The 23,879-nt window shown below is 35.8% G+C and overlaps 1 protein-coding gene across 29 annotated transcripts in view; it reads right to left on the bottom strand.

The window, feature by feature from the left end:
• The window catches only part of ANK2 (ankyrin 2), a 686,172-nt gene that overhangs the window by 245,988 nt on the left and 416,305 nt on the right, over positions 1 to 23,879 (bottom strand). For 2 of the 29 annotated variants that reach the window (XM_073017592.1, XM_073017578.1), the window contains exon 1: positions 19,747 to 20,314. The exons of 23 other annotated variants lie outside the window; for them this stretch is intronic. In XM_073017592.1, coding sequence (XP_072873693.1) covers positions 19,747 to 19,875 — 129 coding nt within the window. In that variant the 5' untranslated portion in view covers positions 19,876 to 20,314. Of the gene's footprint in view, positions 1 to 19,746; positions 20,393 to 23,879 lie in introns of those variants that run through there. 4 more of the 29 variants (XM_073017554.1, XM_073017584.1, XM_037986772.2 and 1 more) reach the window with 4 other exon arrangements.

Below are 23,879 nucleotides of genomic sequence, written 5' to 3'. Positions count from 1 at the left end.
CACGCATGCACCACCACACCTGGCTAATTTTTGTATTTTTGGTAGAGACAGAGTTTCACCATGTTGCCCAGGATGGTCTCAAACTCCTGGACTCAAGCATTCCTCCCAAGTACTGGGATTACAGGTGCGAGCCATCATTCCCAGCGTATTCCAGTTTTCATAATCTCATCTTTGCGTTCTCTCCCTTGAAATTTCTTCTGGACTTTTATTAATAACTATTCCCCCTGGATCACCTCCCTCCCTCTCAGCATCTGCAAGACTCCCCTTGGAAGCCCTGCCTCACCAACAGGATTAGGAGCCTGCTGTGGACATACAGCCATCATGATGGTTGTTACCCTATATTTTAATTGTCTTTCTATGAACAGACACAATATTTTATTTGTCTGTTTGTCCCTAGTACTCCTGATAGTGCCCCTATACAGCAGGCACTCATAATTGATTATTGACAAAATGAGCAATAAAAAAAACTTCCTTCACATATTTAAAATATGAATGGTTTCTGCAAACATTTATTTCATTCTTCTCACAAATATTTATTCAGCACTATACGCAGGCCCAAACACAACATTTAAATAAAAAGAGACAAATGCGTATTATTACTGATGTACTCCCAGAAATACTTCAATGAATCTCTGAGAATAGCAATCTGCAGTCATTTACCAAATTACCATTAAAAGTGATTTTGTTTTGGTCACATTACTATTCTGTCAGTTCTTGTATGACTATATTTTCAGATGTTTGATTTTTGTCCAGGCACTGAATCTGTTGGTAGCCATCTGAGCATGAGGAGGAATGAAAAGAACAAAAATGCCAGTGGCCACAAGAGCATCAGTAGCCACGAACCAGAAGATGGTTCATGAGGTAAGAGTAAGACTGTTGTTGATCACATCATGGATATTTCAGGATATCCATCAATGTGACTATAAACATATGGAGAGTAATCATTTCTAATGTCAGGGAAATATAATTATTGTTCTCTAGAGGTCCAGAAGGATTACTGTTATCATAAATGTCTACACACACACACACACACACACACACACACACTGAGCTCTATGGTTTGGCCATCATTCGCCTCTAAGTTATTACATGTAGTGAAAAGCTCTTTTCGTTCCACTCTTTCCACCTATAGGGCTTCTCTGCATTCTTTCATTATTGGTTGCCCTTTTCCAGTGATGGATCCATCACTAGGTCCCTGTCTGACCGTGATATCTAATACTCCTCACAGCTGTCACCTCTGTGTGGCCATCACTTTACTGACATTGCCTTTAATCTACGACACTCACTTGCTGCTCCTCTCTCCACAGTTTTTCTTTATTTTTCATAGGTATCTTTACTTCTAACATGTCTTACCTTCAAAGCAAATGCTAACATTTTAGAGACAATAGCCACCAATAATATGGCATCTCATAGATGCAAAAATGTCCCACAGTTATCAGCCTATAATAAATACTCATAGAAAGATGTGCATTTTCTACTTACGTTCATGACCAACAACCCATTCAAATACCTAGGTGGAGTTCTCCATTCTTTGCCACTATGAAACATCAGTAATTCAGATAAATGCTAACTGTAGTAACTGTGCATCCTGAAGAAATGGGTACCATAAAACTTCGGTCATGCCACTTCTAATGTCTAAAATTAGAATTTCCAATTTTTAAGTTTCTATGGTTATAAAATTAATCTGACTTCATATTTTGATAACTCAAACTATATGGCAAAGTTCTAATCTGATTTTGTCAAGTTTTACTAAATACAAAGTTCATGTTATATTTAGTAGACCAAGAAGTATGTCATGACAGTTTAATTTTGTCCTAAATTCTTCCTAAAAAAAGAATTATCAATAAAAGAGACTGTGGCTTTCATTAACCACTGACATTTTAAAATGTCAATTTTACTGAAATATGCCCTTTCTATTTTAATAACATTCGATTTTAGCTGATCTGGAGATCAAGTGTTAAAAACCATCTCTGATAAGGTAGAAGGTAGTTTTTTTTTTTCCTTGCTCTAGAACAAGGAGAACATAGTTCAGTTTATTATTATTCCACACTAAGATAAGGGGGGATTAATTTTCCTGTGGTATAAAGATGTCTTCCAGATCCTCGACCTCAAAACTGTTCAGCAGAGCAGAAGAGGCATTCAAAGAGCTCTATGCACTCTCAAACTTTTCATATTTGTTGTCAGTAATACCTCAGTAGCCCTCCTCTTTTATTTTACTTTAAATTTTGTCCTTGGGTTCTCTCTGTGGTTGCAGTGAGAGAAAAAGAAAGAAAGAGAGAAAGAGAGAAAGAGAGAAAGAAAGAGAGAAAGAGAGAAAGAGAAAGAAAGAAAGAAAGAAAGAAAGAAAGAAAGAAAGAAAGAAAGAAAGAAAGAAAGAAAGAAAGAAAGAAAGAAAGAAAGAAACAGAGAAAGAGAGAGAGAGAGAGAGAGAAAGGAAGGAAGGAAGGAAGGAAGGAAGGAAGGAAGGAAGGAAAGAAGGGAGGGAGGAAGGAAGAAAAGAAGGGAGGGAGGAAGGAAGGAAAGAAGGAAGGAAGGAAGGAAGGAAGGAAGGAAGGAAGGAAGGAAGGAAGGAAGGAAGGAAGGAAATAAAAAGACAACTTTCAGGAAATTTTAGAGTTACTTCCACTGCAGTTTAATAAACTAACTCCAAACTAGCCAATCATATGATACTTTGGGTCAGAACCTACCTCACCTCTCTTCTATTCTAACGAGAGTTCCTGTTGATGACATCTAAGACTTAGAAACCGGCCTTGATGCTATTTTGATCATTGGAGGTGCTAGTAGTATAGATGGTTTCAGCACTTGATAACTCTAGCTCTTCTGTCCTTCTTCCTGCGATCTTATTATTAGGGACCTTGCCGTAGTGTAAATCTTATCATAATTCTTCAGAGACTTCCCTCGCTATTTTGTTTGTCTATTCCTTGAGAGGTTAGAAATATTTTTGTGTAACTTGGTGATATATATTTTTCATCCCAGCTACTCTTCTTTATAGCATTATAAGGTCAGTTGGAGAAGCACAGATTCCAGTCATGTAGAGTCTTACCTCTTCCTTCCTTCTTAAACCTCACTTTTTCCATCTGACAAAAGGGAGTTATAATCGTTTCTACCTCATGATGTTGCTGAAAAGATTAAATAAGTCAATGCATCTTAAGTACTTAGGACAGTGTCCGGTATATAGCGTTGCACAGGAAGCTAACTATGATTATTTTTCCTCCACTCTATTCTTTTTTCTCTTTTTGAATCAGATGGGTCCAAGGTTTGTTTATTATCTGCCCTAAAATTTAAGTTAAAAATACTACAAATCAGACATTACGTGGTAGTATAGCATGGTTTAGAGAAAAGGAATGGACTTTGGAATCTGGCGTCTGGGGTCTGTCACTTAATGTATTTATTTGCCATGAAATTTGGGGGGAAAATCTTTTTCAAGCATAATATTCAAGCATAATTTTCCTCCCCTAAAAAATGAGATTAAGAATATCTACCCCATTGTGAGAATTAAACAATACAATAAATAATTGTAAAAAGTCAAGTATAGCGTCTACATGCTCTTATTCTTCTCTGTATCAGTTTCTCATGCCTGGGTCCCCTGATTACATCTCACCTGCTGTCTTCATTCACCTCTAATTTCAGAATAAAAGGTCAAATTTTTTTCGACTTCCATCTAATGTTGACTCATAGTGAAGTCATCTTCAGAAAACTAATTCCTGCTCTCCTATCTTACTAACCATTTAGGAATAAGTCCTTATATCTTCACCTATATCTAGAAACAACCAATAATTAAGTTGCCCTCAAAATATAACTCTATTTTTCTCTTGCTGGTGTCAGTGAAGAGAATTAACTCTTACTTCTGAATTTGGCTTGGATGACCAAAACTCTAGTGCATCTCTCCAGCTGGAGGGCTGCCATGAGGAGGTTTGTAAGTATAATAGTACAACTCCCCAGGTAGAATCATCACAACATTTTTCTTTCCCAATACTGAACCTTTGTCCCATAATCAATATCAGCAGGTAGTATCATGATGGCGAAGAACCAAAGGTCAGCCACTCTTTGCTTGATTCCCAAGTATTGATGGCTGCTAGAATTCCCCATTGCTGTATCCCCCTGCTGGAGTGAGAACCCCAATGTTGACTGTTTCCTACCTTGTGGATGAAGCAACTATGTGATATCACACCTGGATACCCTACAGGACCCAGCATGATCTACTCTAGATCAGATCTCTTCACTCCACCCACAGATCTAATGTCAGATCCCAAATGTTCCTGCCAGAGCCATCTATCTCATGGGCTCTGTCTGGCTGAGAAGCTACCATCATGCCACAGGGTCCAGTTCCAGGGTACAAAGTAGTTCTATGGAATGATTCTATACCTTAAATTTCAGTACTTTTTAATCTAAAACATTTTCTATCAATTTCACATACTTATTTAAAGGATTTATCCCTTAGTCAAATTTTATTCAAATGATCATTCCCTTAAGTACATTTGAAGTACATACTGTAGTAAAACTGCAATACTGTAACTTCAATATGTTGAAAACTCCAAGAGAAAAAAGTGAAGGGAGAGACATTATTAAAACATATAAAAATGGAAATGCATTTTGATAAATACATATATGTAGAATACAGATAAATATGTCCACATACACACATATGTGCATATACATCATAATAATTCCAAGGATGAGTATTTTCAAATCATCTACTCCAAAATGAACTAATTAGAAAAATAAACCTCTAAAAAATCAAGTGGCATCATACCATATGGTCTGATAGTTGTGATACCTCTGAATAGTATTATATTTTTTCTTTTATATGGTAAAAAATATTTTCCTAGTTGACTTTATGACTCTGTTCAGTCAAACTCTTGACCTATCCAGTCTATGGCATTAAATGATAATTGAGCTCAAAGAGGAAAGGGGAAAAAGCAGAAAAAAGCCTTTGAACCCTTAATCCTTTTGTCTATACATTTCACTCTCATATCTTGCCCGGATGTGTTTTGATCCATGAATCTTCAATGAAAATGCATGTGGTTTCACACAGAGAAAAACTGCTTCTTTAGGATATGTGGAATCACAAAGATCCTATTTAAATCTACTCTGCTTTAGTGTGCAGGAATGTTAGGGGGCTTTAAACTCAGTTACAATATACCGCTTGTTGCAACAGAATTGTGCCTTTGGTGTTCTGTTTTACAGGTTTGTCTCCACTTAGGAGTGTAGAAAGTACTTTGACATGCCACAATCACTTAGACCAGTTTTTAAAAGTCTAAACGAGCCTCACACTTCTACTTCTTGTTTTACTTTTGCATTCCAACGATGTGCATGCTTTTTAGCAGCTTTCAAACAAGAGAAACCTACAGATATCAGGGATCAAATGTTTTATAAGTCATTGGAACACTGATATGTCTAACAAGGAGTAGAACCTAGATTTCAGTAATGCAGCCTGTTCCCAGACAATTCAGATGCCTGGGTCACTGGTGTGTAGTTTTCTCACTGCAGGAGCTTAAGTGACATTCATCAAAGTCAAGCCGAAAGAGAACAAGGAAAGTTACAGAGTCTATGCTTCAGGGCAGCTAAATGTGCCACCAATAGGCACTGAGTGTGAACAAGGCTCGAGATGAAGGGGAAAGGAAAACAGTGCAAATAGGAGTTATGAGAGAGGATTGCCAGCCTAAACTAGTAGACTTCATGTATCCCGGAGGAAAGTTTCAAGCTCTACAAAGACTAGGAATTTTGAATTGAAAACAGGAGGATTAGTAGTTAATAAAACTATTCATTAAAAACTGTTATAGTTTTTAAACATTTGTGTGACTTTAAGATGGAAACACAGTGCATTAACGTTTAAATATAAATGGTACAAAGGAAGACAAAAATATTTTTCCAGAAACTTTTTTTTGTCTCATCCTTCATAACATCTTTAGTTTCCTTGCTAATTTATAAAATTCAAAATAGCCATAAACAAAGTGTTCAAAACTCTGGTTCTATTTCATTCTCAAATAACTGTTCATGCATTGGTACAATCTATGTGTTGCCTAAGGAAACTTCTCTTCCTAGGTTTGATTCAGGAGACTAACTTGTGACAAATTTGAAGTTTAAGTTTAGGACACAAAAATAGTAATTGGATGTTTAAAATCAGTAGAGTATCTATTATGTCTTAGGCAAAGGTGATATGATATAGAATCCTATGGATATTAGGTGTATAGTAAGCTTGTCAAATCCCATGACATTGGGGCATTAGACTGTTCCAGGCTGGATACTGTTCTCATCTTGCACATTAAAACCTCAAAGTACATGGAGTACCTAAAGTTCTCCCAGGTAAACACACTCAGTTGTCACTACACTGCTTAGTTATGTAAAGAACACACATGTAACATTAATACAGGCACTATCATGGTCTTTAATCACAGTTTGCTCAACTTGCACTATCATTATACGTTTGACTAAAACCGAGAATTTAGTTTCGAAAGTGAACAGATATTATATATCTAAATGTTTTACCAAGATAAATTGAAACAGACAAGTAAAATATTAAAGACAAAGAAAAGAGAAGAAAAAAGTTTCCTGAGTTTGGTCATTCTGTAGCAAAGTTAATGACAATGAGAAATGGAGTGCCTTTTTAGGAGGGACCACAGGAGTGGTTCGTTAGTCATACGGGCTCTGTCTGTATGTGGAAAGCAGCTGCTGCTTATGAAAACTATTAGAGAATCAAGTGTGATAAATAAAAAACAAAGTTAGTTTTCATCCTACTGAACCCTAGTTCAAAGTGGAAAATAGATCTCAGTTATAAATTATTAACACTGAAACAGAAACAGCATATTATACAGACACCTGCACAGATTTATGGCATATCTTAGTTGCAAAAAGAAGTGGAAGAATAGACAGTTATCTAAGTAATTCAAACTAAATAAAGTTACAATTTTGCAAAAGAGAAGGGAGATAGAAAGTGGTCAATGAATGTCATTTGCAATTGTTATTTTCAATATCATGTAGTTAATATCACCAACAAATTTTTAAAAATCTACTTCCACCCATTACCTCAAAAAAGGGTCTTTTAAATTTATTTTACTCAAAAAGGAATCAAGAATAAAATAGTAAAATAAGAAATGCATTGCATCAATGCCAATATCATATATCTCAAAAGTACAACATTCAGTATCATGCAGACATATGGTTAATAAAGACCAACTTCAGATATTTGAAAAATAGTACTATGAACAAAATAGTGTTCTGGTATTTTGGTTGTATCATTTAATATACTATATAGAAGCTCCTTGCATGTGCCATTTCCTCAAATAATAATTTATGTAAAACTTGCAGTCATAACGTTTAAAACAAAAAAAAATTCTGTTTTGCACTTGTAATTCCATTTTATCTTTAGAATAAACACCTAAAAATGGCAATTTCATAACATAATCTTTTTTTCTAAATACATCTGGGAGTTGAATAGCCAGCAAAAGTCATTCCAAGTTATACAAAGCAATCGTGTCTCAACTTTTTCCCTTTATGATGACTTAAAACACAATGAGTTATTTTTTACAGAATTCTATAGTTGAAAACAATTTGCTAATACAATTTTTGAGAGCTTGAACAAAAGTTAGATTGCTGATTGCCCTCACACTAGTTATAATTTCCATATTTCTTCTAGATTTGTTCATTGGAAGTCTACTATAAAAAATCTGTCCCTTCTCCTCCACTTATTTACTTATTTATTCAATTATTTATTTCTATTAGTAAAGAACCAGGGCTATTTCTTTTATTCTGTGAGTTATTATTTATTTTCATTAGTTATTTTGTTGCTCAAATTTCTCTGTATTCAGTCATTGGGAGCTGCTTCAGGTTGATATGCCCCACCATTTTCTGAGCCTGTTCTTACTCAAATCAGCCATTTTCTCAAGAAGTTATATTTTCTTCTGTTGGAAAATTATGTTTGGAAACCAAGATGTAGGCTAGGTTTGCTCAGTGTTACTGAAGTATCCTTGCTTCTAGGCCCTCTAAGTGAAGAGAGGTACGAAATATGTCTGTATACACACAACACACAACTCTATGTATTTATTTGTCTTTATATCTATCTGTGTATATATTAAGAACAACAAGTTCCGGCGGCTCACGCCTGTAATCCCAGCACTTTGGGAGGCCGAGGCAGATGAATCACAAGGTCAGGAGTTCGAGACCAGCCCGGGCAACATGGTGAAACCCCGTCTCTACTAAATACACAAAAAATTAGCTGGGCATAGTGGCAGGTGCCTGTAATCCCAGCTACTCGGGAGGCTAAGGCAGGAGAATCACTTTAACCCGGGAGCCAGAGGTTGCTGTGAGCTGAGATCGTGCCACTGCACTCCAGCCCTGGTGACAGAGTGAGATTCTGTCTCATAAAAAAAAGTAAATAAGCAACAACGAGCTCATATGATATTTTCATGGCCTTTGTTAATCCTTTTAGTAAGCATATTTCCTTTTGCCCTCTCACATAAAAAAGGGGACTATCTGGTGATATAATAAGTAATATTACTATGCACATAAGTGCTTTCAAAAACATCATTTCATTTTAATCCTTTGAATTACTCTGTTTCATACATGTGTGAGTTTAAATATAATTATCATTATTAACTCAGTTCACTGATGAGAAAACTGAGGCCAGGGATCAGACATGCAGAATTTGGTAGAGCTAAGATTTGAGTTAAGGACTCCAAACTCTAAATTTCATACTCTTTCCACTATACCCAAAGAGAAAGATCACATTTTTACTTATTGACTTTTTACATATAAAGTCTCTGCAATTAATGAAAATAAGCATCACCCTGCCACCACTTCAAACTTACCACATATAAAGCAATGTGTTTTTACTTTCCATCTGACTTTCACATGAAATTCATATTTCTGTCAATGAGCATCATTTTTTAATATCATTGAAATATATAACTTTAAAGTTATTTTTATTCACTCTTCTCTTTTTTCTTTATTCCTAGTTGAGTGCTGATAACCATCCTGTTTTCCTCCGTGCTGCTTTTCCGGTATGACCATTCCAACCCAAGCCCTGTTCATCTCTCTTGGATTACCATCACAGTCTTCTGGGTGACCCTGACACTTCACTTCCCCCTCATAATCTTTCTTCATCACAGAGAACCTTCTATATCTGCTTATTTTTTCTTTACTGAGTTTAGCGACTTCTTTGCTCTGTAGGTGCTCCAACTTTATTTCCAACCCCTTCCTTCCACTTTGATCATGCCAAGCTATTCACCAGCTTCTATGTTCAACCTCAAGATACCCTCTCCATCTAAGCCAACCCTACCACCTACCTATCCTCAAGCCCACAATCTCTCTTAAAAAGCAACAAGCTATTTCATATTACATGCCTATATAAAAACATCTCATGTACCCTATAAATATACACATCTACTATGTACTAAAAAACAAAAAAAGAAAAAATTTAAAAGTTGTGATACCTAATCTAGCTCTGTACTCTATTTTTTCCATTGCCATTAACCTCAAATATCTATCTACAAGGGAAGTTACTTGACAGAAAATATTTTTTTACTCAGAAATAATCTTTATCTCTCAATTTAAAATTTGGCTCATACATAAAAAAGGATGAGTTTGTGTCCTTTGTAGGGACATGGTTGCAGCTGGAAACCATCATTCTCAGCAAACTATCGCAAGAACAGAGGACCAAACACTGCATGTTCTCACTTATAGGTGGGAACTGAACAATGAGATCACTTGGACTCGGGAAGGGGAACATCACACACCGGGGCCTATCACAGGGAGCGGGGAGGGGGGAGGGGGGAGGGATTGCATTGGGAGTTATACCTGATGTAAATGACGAGTTGATAGGTGCTGACGAGTTGATGGGTGCAGCACACCAACATGGCACAAGTATATGTATGTAACAAACCTGCACGTTATGTACATGTACCCTAGAACTTAAAGTATAATTTAAAAAAAAAAGAAAACCTTAAAAATAAATAAATTAATTAATTAATTAATTAAAATAAAAATTTGGCTCATAGCAGTTATTCAACAAATAATTCTCCCATCCAAGGGACTGCAATACCCTGAATTATATATATTATATACATCTGAACCCACTTTGGAAATAGGGAGGATGCTTGATGGAAAAATGAAGCATGGCAAATGTTTATCTAAGACATGAAAGAAGATAAATAAAACAAGCATAATTAAAAAGAGCTTCTGTTTGATTGTAAGTGAAAATGTGATTAAAACTAAGAAGCATCATTCTTTGAATTTCCTGATCAAAAATAAAGTTTTACAAACTTTTAAAGATCATTGGAGTGACTAAATTGTTTCAGATGCTCTCATACAACTTACTAAAGAACACATAACCCAGAAGGCCCTCATGTGAAGGCCAGTTACAGTGATTAATGGGCATTAGTCTTAATTATCAAGTTTCCTTCAATGGCAAAACATTTGTCATATCAGCATATTACAAAGTCTTCTTTTATCTTTTGGTTCTGTTTTCTAGTATGAAAGCTGAAAGTTCTAAAATATTGCCCCTTGTGTTGAGAGACTGAGTATGAGTGCTTTATGTTATATACAAGGGCCCTTATATTCGATAAAGTGTTTGTAGTCAGAGAACTGGCATCTGCTACTGGGTCCTTTGTTGTCTCCCTTCTCCCCAGTAACGGTAACATGTGATTTCACAGATGGCTTTTCTCTCTCCCACCCACACCCAGGCTTTGATTCCTGTCCCTTGGAGCCCACAGTGAAGACCCACGTTATGTAGGTGACCACCCTGAATGAAAGCTCCTCATTTCCTAAGTAACCTCTGTCCTCAAAGAAGTTACTGTTTCCAGGTAACCTGTTCCACTTACATTTTATTGGTTTCAGTCATTTTAGGTTGTGACACGGTTTAATTAAGCATTCTGGCCCAGTTTGAGGCAGGAGCCATAAATAAGGAAGTTTGTACTACTACCTCTAGAAGAACTCAGGAGATTTATTTTCACTAAGCTGTACAGTTGGAAGGTTTGTGAATTGCTGAGGTTTAAGCGTTTACTCTGGACACTTGTTTATTACAGCACCCTGCAATTTAAAGGCAGCTACCGTTACTGCCATCAGATCTTTGTAAAATGATTAATTAAACAATGATGATATTTCTCTGTGAATTTCTAACTCCTGATATTATCAGTGTACAGAGTACCTAAAAGAAAAGTGAGAATCAACTTCAGGATAAATCAACTGTGGTTCTCAGGGAACCACAATAAATTTCTTCCTTCAAAATGGCTCAGATCAGTACCTGAAATACAAAACAACCATACAGCTTTATATGATTACTTCATTTTGTATATAGTCTGTCTTAATAACTTCCATAAAATTTCATGCACCACAACCGAAACTATTTCCTTCCATTATTTCGTAAGAAAACTTGTGTCATATAAACAAAAATAGACAATCTCAACTCTAATATAATGGCACAACTAACATTTCATTCTTAGTATTTGTGAAAGTTCCTATCACCCTAGGAGGTCTATGAGCTCTTTGGGTAAAAGTACTCTGTCTAGGACATAGTGTCAGCTCAAAAAAAATTTATCTTAAATGAAGAAAAACTTGGAAATTCTACCAAGTCTCTTAATCATTTATAATAATAAAGGGAAGCAAAGAAACAATTAAAATGACACAGAAGCATGAAAACAGGAAGAATTCTAACAGATCTTATATCGTTATTATTTTATAGATATAAAAACTGAGGTCAGTTATTTACCCAAGGTTATAGTGAGTAGACAGAATTAAGCACGGGTCTCCTGTATTTGTTTTTATGGAGCTTCAGAAGTATCTGGTAATTTTGTATAAATATAATTTATTAACTTAGTAACAGCTTTCTGGTTTGTTGCCTGTTTTTTATAATCTGAGATCTCACATCCACCTCTTATCCTGCTGAATGTCTTGAAAGGGTTATCAGCTAAACTCGGTTTCAAATGCAAAAAAAACATTTGATCTTTATAATAAAAGTAGATTATTAGAATTCTTGTTTGTCTGGTTAACATTATTTATGTATGAAATAATAACATAGAGATTAAGTTTTTTCCCTAAAAAATAGACTTTTGGAAAAACCATCATTAATTACATTCAAATACACAAAGAGAAGTCCTTTTCTGTCTTAATTGAAGGCTTTTTTAATAGACAAACTATAAACAAGTGAGTTAAAATTGGTAATTAATAAGTCTTTATGCAAAAATATATAAAAAGCCAAGAAATATAGGTTAATGTGAAATAACACCATTACTCTTAACCAAATAAATTGATTAGATTAAGATACACGTTTATAATGACTGTCATATCCCTGATTTTTTTTTAAAAGAGATGGGGGTCTGTCTATGCTGCCCGGCCTGGTCTTCGACTCCTGGCTTTAAGCCCTCCTCACGTCTCAGCCTCCCAAATGCTGGGATTACAGACATGAGCCACCACACCCAGCCCACATATTCTCTTCCTTAATACTACTTACATTGTTTTCTATTGAGGTGTTACCCCATGATAAGCAACGTAATAAAGACATACAATGAAAAAACGTCTCTAGAAAAAGGCTAAGTTGTATATAAATGAATCTCTAATGGGAGATGAAAGAGTTTTCCCTGGTAAAGTTGCTAATGAAATAAAGGAACATGGAAGAAGTAATTCCAACTGTACATGCTAAAAAGTACATTTCAGAATTCTGTACAACTGAGTAAGGAATCCCTTTCTGACTGCTCTGGAAGTTGTGGTGAACCAGAAAGAGAGTAAGAGAGCAGTTAATAAAGTATTCATGCAAAAAACAAAAACAGAAACAGAACAACTAACCAACCAAATAAACAAAAGATCCTGGCACTGTAAGAAGCTGATGAGTGAGTATTGAAAGAGAATATCTGAAGAATTAGGGGACATAACTCATCTAGGAATTACTTATTCCTTCTTTCTTACTAAATTAATGTCATATTACATAATTTTGAAAAGACCTATCAAAGTCAAGTACAAAACACAAAAGGTAGTTGTTGACTTGTGTTAAAAGTCCTAGAAGTGCTGACATCTCCAAAGGTTTGAGGCCTCCTAGGCTGCTAAGTTACCAATTAAATCCCTAGGACACTAACTTGAGTTCTTTCAAAACAGCACAACCTGTTTAAGACATAGTTTTAAATTCACAATGTAGTAGTCTTCCTTTAAAAACTTATCTTGGATAACTTCTCCACCTGCCCGAGCCTACATAAATGTCAGATACACACAATCTTATTTGCTGAAGATTATTCCATTAGGGCAAAGTTAGTCAAACTGCATATCATGAAGTCTTGCAACTTCTCTCTTAAACAATTGTTTCCTCCTTTCTGTGCTCAGAATTAATTGGTTATTACATAAACCAATTAGTCTTATTAAACTTTCAGAAAGTTGCCAGGGTGTCTCCTATCTACACATGAAAAAATTAGAGTCATACTGATTATTAGAAGTAAATCTACGATTGCTTGAAATTTCAAGATGGAGTAGAGTAGGGGTTGGTGGGGGAATGGAAATGTTTTTTCTAGTCATTTCCAACCCTGGTTGGAATCACCAAGGGTGCTTGAAAAGCATATGGATTATGGTCTCTTTTCCCTTCCAGTCTACCCCAGGATTCTGACTTATTATGAATGGGATAGAACCAGATGATTCTGTTGAGACTTTCCACGATAAACATTTAAAATCACAGCTCACCTTTGGAGCAAAAGGGGCACACTTAAATAGCTGATGACCTCACTAGCAATTTATGAAGAAATCCAGAATATTAGAAATGTCTTCTTTATACTTTTCTTTATTTTAGGATATAATGTCTCCGTGACTGAGACTAAAAGTAAAAATTCTTTGTAAAGAAGAAATTATTTTGAGAAATACAAATAAAAAAGAGTGGCATAAAGGAAAAATATAAATACAAGTAGCTCATTAAATATGGCATGAGTAGAAGTCTTAACCTCCTTGTATTTTCACTGACTCTTACAATCTTTCTACAAAATATTTTCTGTATTCATTATGATGTCAAAATGTAGTGTAAATATCATTATTTTTAATCGATTGGTGAATAAGGGGACTAATAAAATTAAAAGTTTGATAATAAAGGTAACGAAGGAATTAATTCTGATTTTTTAAAGATTAAAACATTTATGTGAACACAGATTAATGTAATAAAATAGGAAAAAGAATATTACACTGAGTGTGTATAAGATTTTAGATTCCAAAACTAAGTCAACTCACTCATAGTAGCTTTTTTCAATTAAAATTTTCTTTTTCTTTCAACTGTCTTAAAACTTACCTCGAGCCATACAATTGGGACTATTTTTGCCACAATTGCACCAATTTGACAGCTGTAACACTAAACTATTAGTCACCCATGCAATGGTCAAAAGAGGTTCTTTATAATTAAAAACTAATAAAAACTCAGCTTTATGATGCTGGTGAAGAGTGTCATTAATAACGCAAGCCACTTATTTAAAGATAATGATTCTAGTCAAGAAAGGATTCATGAACTGAGCTAAGAAAAGAAATCAGAGGAGTGATAAAGGAAAAGATAATGGGTTTTAAATAATAATAATAATTCCATGAAAGCTACCACATTTAAATAGATATGACTGAACATTTCTATTTAGACTCAAAATGGGAAAAGCAAATCAACAAAACTTTTGAATTTTCACATATAAGTGGACACTAGGACATAAGAAGCGCATCTGTCCAGATAAAACTCAAGACAGCACCAATCTACTTTATGTTAATGTGGTTTCTGGAAATACTGACATACTGATGAAGGCGCTCTGGGAAGTTAACATAAAGACAATTCCATGTAGGTTTTAAAAACTGTTGACTGGGATTTCCCATGTTTGTAGAGTTCTAGAATGTAACACATTACACAGTGCCATGTTATTCTGGTTGTGATTTGTATTTTTAATCACAGTGTATTTGGTTTGGTGTCCAGACATCTTTGTGCATACATGGTTCTTGACTAAGTGTTGCAATTTCCAGAGTTGGACTTCCCTTCAGAAACAGGCTGCTGAGTGCCCAAGCAGAAAGTTCAAAAATGAGAGGGATGACTAGGCTGTCCAATCTCCTCCTACACTGCAGGCTTCACCCACAGACCACCAGGGAAAGCATGCTCAGTTTTACACTATGCTTCATGTTCATTTTCAACTCATTCTTATAACATAATTACAAAGTATAGAACACATTCCACTCTCAACTTGCAAATAAAACACTTTAAATTAAGAAAAAATACTAATATAACTTTTAAAAATCTTCATTTCTCCATGTCACATTACAACTCAATGAGAACTTTATTACATATACTCAATAAGTATTATCATTGCTATCAATTAAATAACCAAATGAACAAGAAGAATGTGGTGGGCAGGGAGATTCCCCCAAAGCCTATCCTAGAAATAAGTCTTGTTCTCACCAAGATAATAACTGTGTACATTTTTAAAAGCAAATAACTAATTAGAACCTTTTTCTGTGAAATTAAATGAAAACAACTTGAAAGGAAGTTATTTTTTATTTTCTACTTAATCCCATGCAAAATCACCTATCAGTTTAATAAAAGTGAAGATGCAAATACATCTTGAAGTCCTAATAAAATTGTGACAAAAAATTATATATCATAGTCTATAATTGCCAGTAATTGACATCAATTTGAAGAGCAAATGTTGACTTCTAATAGTTGATTTTCCAAGAAACCTCATGAAATATTTTGGTGCAATTTTGATAGAATCCCAACATGAATTTACATAATTTCCCCCTCAAATTCATCATTTAATTTATTATCCCAGTATTTAAATTTCTTTCAGCTGTAGGAAGTTAATTTAGAGGTGAAGAAATTGAAGCATTTGGTGGAATAAACAATTTCCTTATAATCTACATCCAGTTTAGGTACAGACCAAGAAAGAATGTAACTTTTTTTCTCCAATGAACTTTAGAGCCAGACAGACCTGGATTCAAATCCCAACTCTGCCACATGCTACTTGTGTATGATTAAGCAATTTCCTTGTTTGTGAAATCCAGAGAATAATACCTAATATACAGGATTGTTATCATGGTTAACAGCACAATGTGTGTAAAGTGTCAGATATAGGACCACATGGGTACTCAATAAATGATCATAAATATTTTTTCAGAAAATATGAACTCTGGCATTTTAATAGTATAAATTAAAATAATAAAAAGAATTTCTTAAGCATCAGGATGTTAAGAACTAGTCATACATTTGCCTTTTAAGTCATATGATTCCAATGAGTGTTGTAGACATTGTGTTGGATTGGACAATGGTTTCTCTGTGCTGAGAAATGGTGAACATACTGATTTATTTGAAAATTTATGGTGATCATAAATTTAAATGAGAAATATTATTTAAATATATATTTTAGGTTCTTATAAGTGTGAACTAAATGATGAGAACACATGGATACATAGAGGGGAACGACACACACACTGGGACTTATTGGAGGAGGGAGAGGATCAGGAAAAATCACTAATGGGTACTAGGCTTAATACCTGGGTGATGAAATAATCTGTACAACAAACCCCCATGATACACGTTTACCTAGGTAACAAACCTGCACATCCTGAACATGTACCCCTGAACTTATAATAAGTTTTAAAATAAATAAAATAAATATATGCTTTACTTTCAAGAATAAATTTGTTTACTCATTCTCTAAAAATTATGTATTTTTCAAATTTTAAAAAACATAGAGTTGGGAAATAGTATCTGGTTGTGGAAAGAATATTACACTTGAAATCACTTTTTAGAACTAAGTCTCGCAAATTTGTGAAAACGCTGATAAATCACTTAACCATTTTTTTGCTGGCATCCTCCTCAATTCTAAAATTCTCAGATTCCAACATAAAAACTAGCAATCTGGACATACAAATAACTTACTTGTTAATATAAGCTAATAATTAGAATAGGGATATTCTGATTTTTGTAAAATGCCAGATTAATGTACTCTTCAGCAAACATACTATATTAGTTTAACTCATCTTAATCTTTGTCTATTTGTTTAAAGCTTAGCTTTATTCTAGCTCTACACAGTATGACACAGATACAATAGATATTTGGTACTATACCATATTTAAATATTAGCTAATCAGAGTATAGCCCAAAGAAGTTGGAACATATTATTCTAAGATAAGTTCTGCTTATAATGAGGTTGAAAGTAGATCTCTTAGTATACATTGTTTTAATACCACACCATTGGCAACTTGGTAGAGGGGTTATAGTCAAGTATGCAACATGTTTCAAGTTTACAAATAATTAAAATTAATTTTAAATGTTTTATGGAGGACAAAATAATAATACGAAGATTATTTTAATTAATGATATGTTTACAAAAGAATATTAAAATGAAGATTAAATGTGACTGCTTAATTGATTTTAATGTGCAATATCTTTACCTTGGTAAAAGTTCTTCAAAATCAGCTTATTTATTTTCTTTCAAGTCCCATAATTGGCTTTTATCTGCATTGGGGTGGATCTCATCTGAATTTTTCAAATAAACAGTTTCATTAGCAAGAGGCACTACAAATGGATATGAAAATGATATACTCAATCATCTGTACAACTAATGTTTTCCCTTATGATGATAAAGTGGCATCAGCAAATAAACGATGATAATTTTAAAATTACTTTCTGCAGATGGTACTCCAGAATGCCACTAATAGGCATCTTTTTTCATTTCTTCATGAACTATCATGAAGGTATGTACACCTTAAGGTATGATGTACACCTTAAGGTACGATGATGAGGTAAATTTTTCTTCTTTCAAAAAAAAAAATTGAAAACTGGTTCAGTGGGTATGTGTGTGTGGCGGGGTTGGGAGAGGGATTGTCTGTCTAGAAAATAAACATAATGTAGCTAAAAAGCACACCCACTCTTTTAGCAAGTTTGTTGTGCTGTGTAAATATCTGCAGTAGAAAAGGGAGGAAGAGCAATAGGTGCATATGAAAAAAGAGGAACAAGGACAAATACTAGCTATGCCTTTATTTTCCTAATTTACTCTGGTTCTAGCTTAGATATGATATCTACATGTGAAGACCAGATGATCTTGTCATATAACCACATTACTAACCAATGATCTTGCCTATGGTTCTGAATTCAAGCTAAAGCAATGCAGCATCCAAGCAACTGAGATTCTCAACAACAACTGGCACCTTTTATTATAACAGTACAGTTTGTTTTTATTTTTAACACGGTTTGGAAAAGGAAAAACATTCAACCAGGTACAGAAACAAACCAGAGTGGGATCAAGTGATTTTCCAGGTGTATGCATGGTACTCTAGCTAAGCAAAGTTGCTAGGTCACAGCTGAATGCTGACAAGGGCCCCTAGCCAAGAAATCATATACTGTGTTTTGGAGAACAAAAGATAAAAAAGATATAATCACAGAAAATTACTTTATACAATAATGTTCCATTTAGAGGATTAGAAACAGAACTGCAGTCGCTGTCAAGAAGGAAGTCAACCTCCACAACATTGCTAATAATACTTTTGATTCTACAAAAAAGAATTAATGCAATCTTGAAACAACACGGCCTTTTAAAGGTCAGACAAGCAGTATTAAAGTTTTCCCCAGAAGGGAAATCATTATATACTGCTAATTTTATTTCTGTAGCCTAATAAGAGTCATTTGATCTAGCTGGTGGTGAGATAAGTAGTAAACTGAAATGTAATGAATCTCCATGCAGTAAGATTTCAACTTAATGTGGGTTCTCAAGTGTCTTTCCAAAAATGAGGCAAAGACTACATCCCCCAAATTGAAAGGTAAACATATTTATTATGGAAGAAAAAAGTCCATTCAGCATATGGATTATTAAGTATATGGAACCCCATTGCATCCCTAATCCCAGAGCTATGTTTAACAACAGTTTGTGTACAAACCACTATTTTAATGCTCTGCTAATGTGATATGCCATTTGTCATCTTCTGAAATTATTCAGTGACCTACTTTGTTAATTAAAACATTTACAGAGATCTTCCTTTATAGATCTAGATCACTGACTAAATGAGTATTTCAGTTCCATCAAGTTGTAAGATTATTTCTATTATAAAGGAAAACAGTATTTTAAGAGAAAGAAGCAATAGTTCAATGTAAAAGGAATCAACATTTCATCCTTTGTTTAACCTTGGTTGTTTTGATTTCATTGCTATATTCAGAAAAGAAAATTAAAAGATTAATGATAGAAAACAAAAAATTAAATTTTTTAAAATGCAGAGACACAGCTCACTGCACCAATATACTTAGTGCAGCTTCGCTAAGAAGTGAAAACCTGGTGTAAACCTCCAGGAGGGAAAAAGAGAGCACATAAAATCTGTAGTTTATTCTTAACTAGAGGTCTACATCAAATATACAGTCAGTGAGAAGACACACTGCTAAAGATACAGTAGTAGAGATGAGGAACAAGAAGAGGAAAATACTTTAACCCTCCAACCATAAATCAACCCCTTCCTTCTTCTGTGCCCAGTACTCAGAGTAGCCTAAAGAGATAAAGCACCTAGTTTTCAGATTAAATAAAGATAATTGAGACAAAAAAAGAAAAATGAAGTGGAGGCATTTTTGCCTTGCTTGGTCGAAGCAAAGGGAATTCACCCTGCTCAAGCATCTCCTCCCAATGCAGCAAATTTAGGCATGAGCTCTAGGCTGCAAACTAAGCTTAGAAATGGTGCAGGGGAATGATGGAAGGAAGGGAGGATGAAATTGCCAGTTCGGAGGCTGATGGTGCTACACAGAGCTGCAGAGAAACAGGGTTAAAAGGATGCTCCTCATACCTTTCTTTTTCGTTCCATACGTTCTCTGGGGATTTTCCGTTGTTTTTTTCTGTCTCTCTCAAGATTTTTTTCCTTTTCATCCAGATCAGCCTCTCGAACTTTTTTAATAGAAGCAGCAGCGTGAGCCATTTTGCAGAGGAAATCAGCAGAAGCAGTAGCAGAGGATCAGTTTCCACTCCCTAGCAATCCAGGTGATTTTAGAGCTCTATGGAGATGTGATTTTCCCCACCAGGGCAATGGCTGGCAGCCAGAACACTCACAAGATAATCCACTCCGCCCCCGAGCTAGGTCATAATCTTGCTCCAGCCTCTGCAGCACCCATAACTCACTACAATGAACTAAGGTCCCAAACCGAGACCTCCAGCAGCATATACCTGCACGCACACAGGCATAGGTGTGCACCCACAGTCAGAAACGGTCCCGGGGGAAGGCGGAGCACTAGACTTCCAGCTCTTCAGCAGTTGGGTGGCTGCAAGTGCATAGAAGCATCCTACTAGTTGAAAAAGCCATCCTTAGACACACATCACCAATTGGAACAGTCTTTGGGGACTCCTCCAGACAGTCTGTGTCTTCTGACTGGAGCCAGGAAGAGGCCACCTCTGTGAAACTGCTAGGGGGTGGGTAGTTTATTGCTGCTTCCAACCACACCTCTATGCAGGGTGAGAAGAAAATGGTGCAGTCTCGCTAAAGGACTCTCTCTGCTGCTGCTGCTGCTGCCGTGCTACTGCTGTTACTGCCGTTGCTACGGCTGCTCTGCTGTAGCACATGACATGAATTCCTGCCTTTTTCATCTCACAGCCCTTTCCTTCTCCCAGGTTCATTTAAAGTAAAGAATCGATGTTGCTGTTTTGGGAGAAGAGGAGCACAGTTGGAGTTACTTGCCACTGCCGTGGCAATACAGGGCTGAGCAGGTCTGGGAAGGGCTGGGAGTAGCCAGGTCCTCACTGTGCCTTTTACAGATCCACGTGAGGCTGAATTAGGGAGCTGCATTAAGCAGAGAAAGGAGCTGTCAGTGAACACACAGTATAATCTGGGTTCAGCGAGGTTTTCCTGGGAGAAAGAGGGGGCAGTTCAAAAGAGGGAGAGGAAGGCAGGAATAGAGAAAGGGAAAGAGGAAAGCAGGCACCACCCAAGCCACTCTTTATCACTCAGAGAGGGCACACAGGTACTCATTATTAATTATCAAAGGCTTTTGTTAAATGCAAATTTACTTGAAAAGCAATGTGATGAAGTTTATAAAGCAGGATTATTTCTGAATGTTCCTGTATATACACTGAACAGGGAAGCTCAATGAAAGAGGAAAAGAGGATACAAGCTGTTAACTCAAGAAGATGAAGTTCTCTATAGTATTCCAGTTATGTATACCGCCCCAGTTTTATCAAGGTCCAAAAAGATGCCAAGGATGGCACTCACTCCTCAGTTATTCACTCTTAGTTGGAGACAGAATCACAACACTATATTGTATATAGAGCACGATGGACGTTCCTTCCCAATACACACAACTGTTGCATTTTAGGAGAAGGGTTTTCACTACTATAATCATTGATAATAAAACAATATAATGAGTCTACACATATGCTATTGTTAGAAAAAGAGTAAAATAACATTAAAAGTGCTCTCCTAGAAAACGATATGTTTTTGTATCCTAACCCTGATGACATATCTGCTTCCACAAATGGAAAGCGTAAAGTCTCATTTCTTGCACTACATAAAGATAGTAAGAGAGCAACTCTTCTGGGGGGAAAATACTAACATGGATGGTACATGTTATAGTTTATATAACATAATTTGCAATTTTTCCTTTTACCTAAACTGAGTTGAAAGCAGCAAGATTAATAAAATATTCCATAAGCAAGCAAAATGCAGTCCACAGTAGTATAGAGAACCTAGCACTTAATCTGATTCAAAAGTCAGTCAAAGGAAACAGTAATCACCACGGCGTGGATCAGCGTTGTATTGTTGATACGATGGTCAGTCAACTTACAGACAGTAAAGGAGGGGAGAGAAGGAAGCAGTTTTTATCATATATGGGGAGTATTAGCTTTCTCTGATCTGAACAGCTGAAAATTCATGTTCCAAAAAAAACAAAAATAAAAACAAATCAGCTTCATATGTATCTAAGCCCTTCAAACTCCCTTGTCTGAAAAACCTTTTACATTTTTACAGAGAAATACACATAGCCATTCAGGCTTTCTGGGAAGACAATGTGTGGATGTGGGGAGGATTCTTCTATCTCCTTGGCCGGGGGAGTCACTGTCTGCCACTTGACATAGCATACTTCAGACATTTTCTCCTCTGAAGTACTCTGGAGAATCAGCTGTTGTGGTGTCAAAGCAGTCATTAGGAAAGAAGATGGTTCGGGGAAAGCAGCAAGACTGGAGCACAGGGTGTTCTGAATGCCATCTGGCATTCTCTTCTACTTTAAAAGAAATGTTTGCAACAAGCAAGTCTTACTTGATTCGTGGATGTCCATTTAGCCTAATAGCGTGAGTCCCAAGGAAATGTGGCTGAGCCTCCTGCAGTGGTTTTCCTGTTGTGAGGGTGACTCCAGCTTCTTCTGGTGCAAGACCTTTCCACTGCCCCTTTAGAACCTGCTGATACACCACCAAAATATCCTCTCCTCTTCTAGAAATCTCATTAAGAAAGTGAAAAATCATAAGCACAGATAGAGAAGAAAGTGAGGAGTTCTGTTGTCCAAAAAAAAAAAACGTTTTATTTCATTGGCTTTTAATGAGCTCAATATAGACTCTCTTGTAAAATCAAACAGTTATTAATTACATTATGTTGTTTTCTGATGCCAGGAAAAGTATACAATTTTACACGTTTTTTAAACTTCAACTTAATAAGTAAAAAAAAAAAAAGAAAAAATTAGGCATGGTTAACAGAGTCTTAGTCTCTAAAGCACTTTTACTTTCTATAAACAAGTATGACAGCTCTTTTTATCTTCGTCTCATAAAGAAAAGGTAATGAACTAGGTGTTAGTTTGTTAGATGTTAGATTGACCGACATACACATTGCACAAAGCACTGTGATTGTCACATCTTTAAGAATCATAATTATACTACTTTGCTTATATTTTCTCATAATACCTTTAAGTGTGACACAGAAGCAAAGTCACCATGTTTTTATAGAAGAGGACACTAGAAGCCAAATGATTTTTTCCAGGTATCTTTCCTTGGGATGGCTCACAAGGACAGGAGGGCCAAGGTTCAGTGCTCTTAAATCAACCCACCTCGGAAAACGAACCCACTCAAAAAGCCCTCATTGAGGGCTTTTACTGTTCAAATAACAAAACGGGAAATCTGAGACAATTAATATAAATATTCATAAATAAAATAAACTGATCACAAGTCCATTCTTACATGTGATTTTTATTTCTCTTTTCCTTAATTAAGGAACAGATTGCTCCCATAGGAGATAGTAGCACATAATCCTTTTAAGAAAGCTAGGCAAATTAGACATTCCTACACAGTGATAACTATGCCTCTTTATAACTAACTTATTCAGTAGTGAGCTGTTGAGAAATTGATGTTTTTAAAATCTTTCCTTCTTGTATACTTGTGTTGCTCAAACTTAACTATGATTTCTATTTGAATGGAAAATAATGGGTATTAATTCTCTGAGGAAAGAGAGTAGCGCACACTCACCAGCTGACCTCTGCACAGACAAGGCACCAGGTTCCAATCCCAGGAGCTCACAGCCATTGAAATGATGCATGCACCACATTAAAAGGCTCTTCCTATCAAATCTCCAGCAGAGATATAATTCTGGCTGAGTTTTGAGCTTGTAACAAAAGCTGATTCCTTCCACAAAGCATCACGACCATCAATGGGATAAGCTTGTGTTGCCTTCAAAGGTAAGGAGCACACTGTCCGTTCACATTTAAACTTGAGAGCCAGCATAGACTGCCCTTCAGAGAGGGCATATTTTATTTTAAAGACAGGAGATAAAATGGCCATTTGCTGTCCTCACTGTCCAGCACTCCATTGATCAAATTCCAAAGAAAATCCTCTGCAGACATCAGGCATCAGTCAGGCAGCGTTCAATAACAACTGAGCTAGCCACATGCAACTTAATCTCCCCCTTCACTTTCCCTAGCCCTGCCCAGGAGAAGCAGCTATGCAATTGAACAG

This window comes from Chlorocebus sabaeus, chromosome 7 (assembly GCF_047675955.1).
Source record: "Chlorocebus sabaeus isolate Y175 chromosome 7, mChlSab1.0.hap1, whole genome shotgun sequence".
NCBI classification, from domain to species: Eukaryota; Metazoa; Chordata; class Mammalia; order Primates; family Cercopithecidae; genus Chlorocebus; species Chlorocebus sabaeus.
Note: the sequence above shows the minus strand (reverse complement) of the source record. Positions and strands in the feature narration are given on the sequence as shown.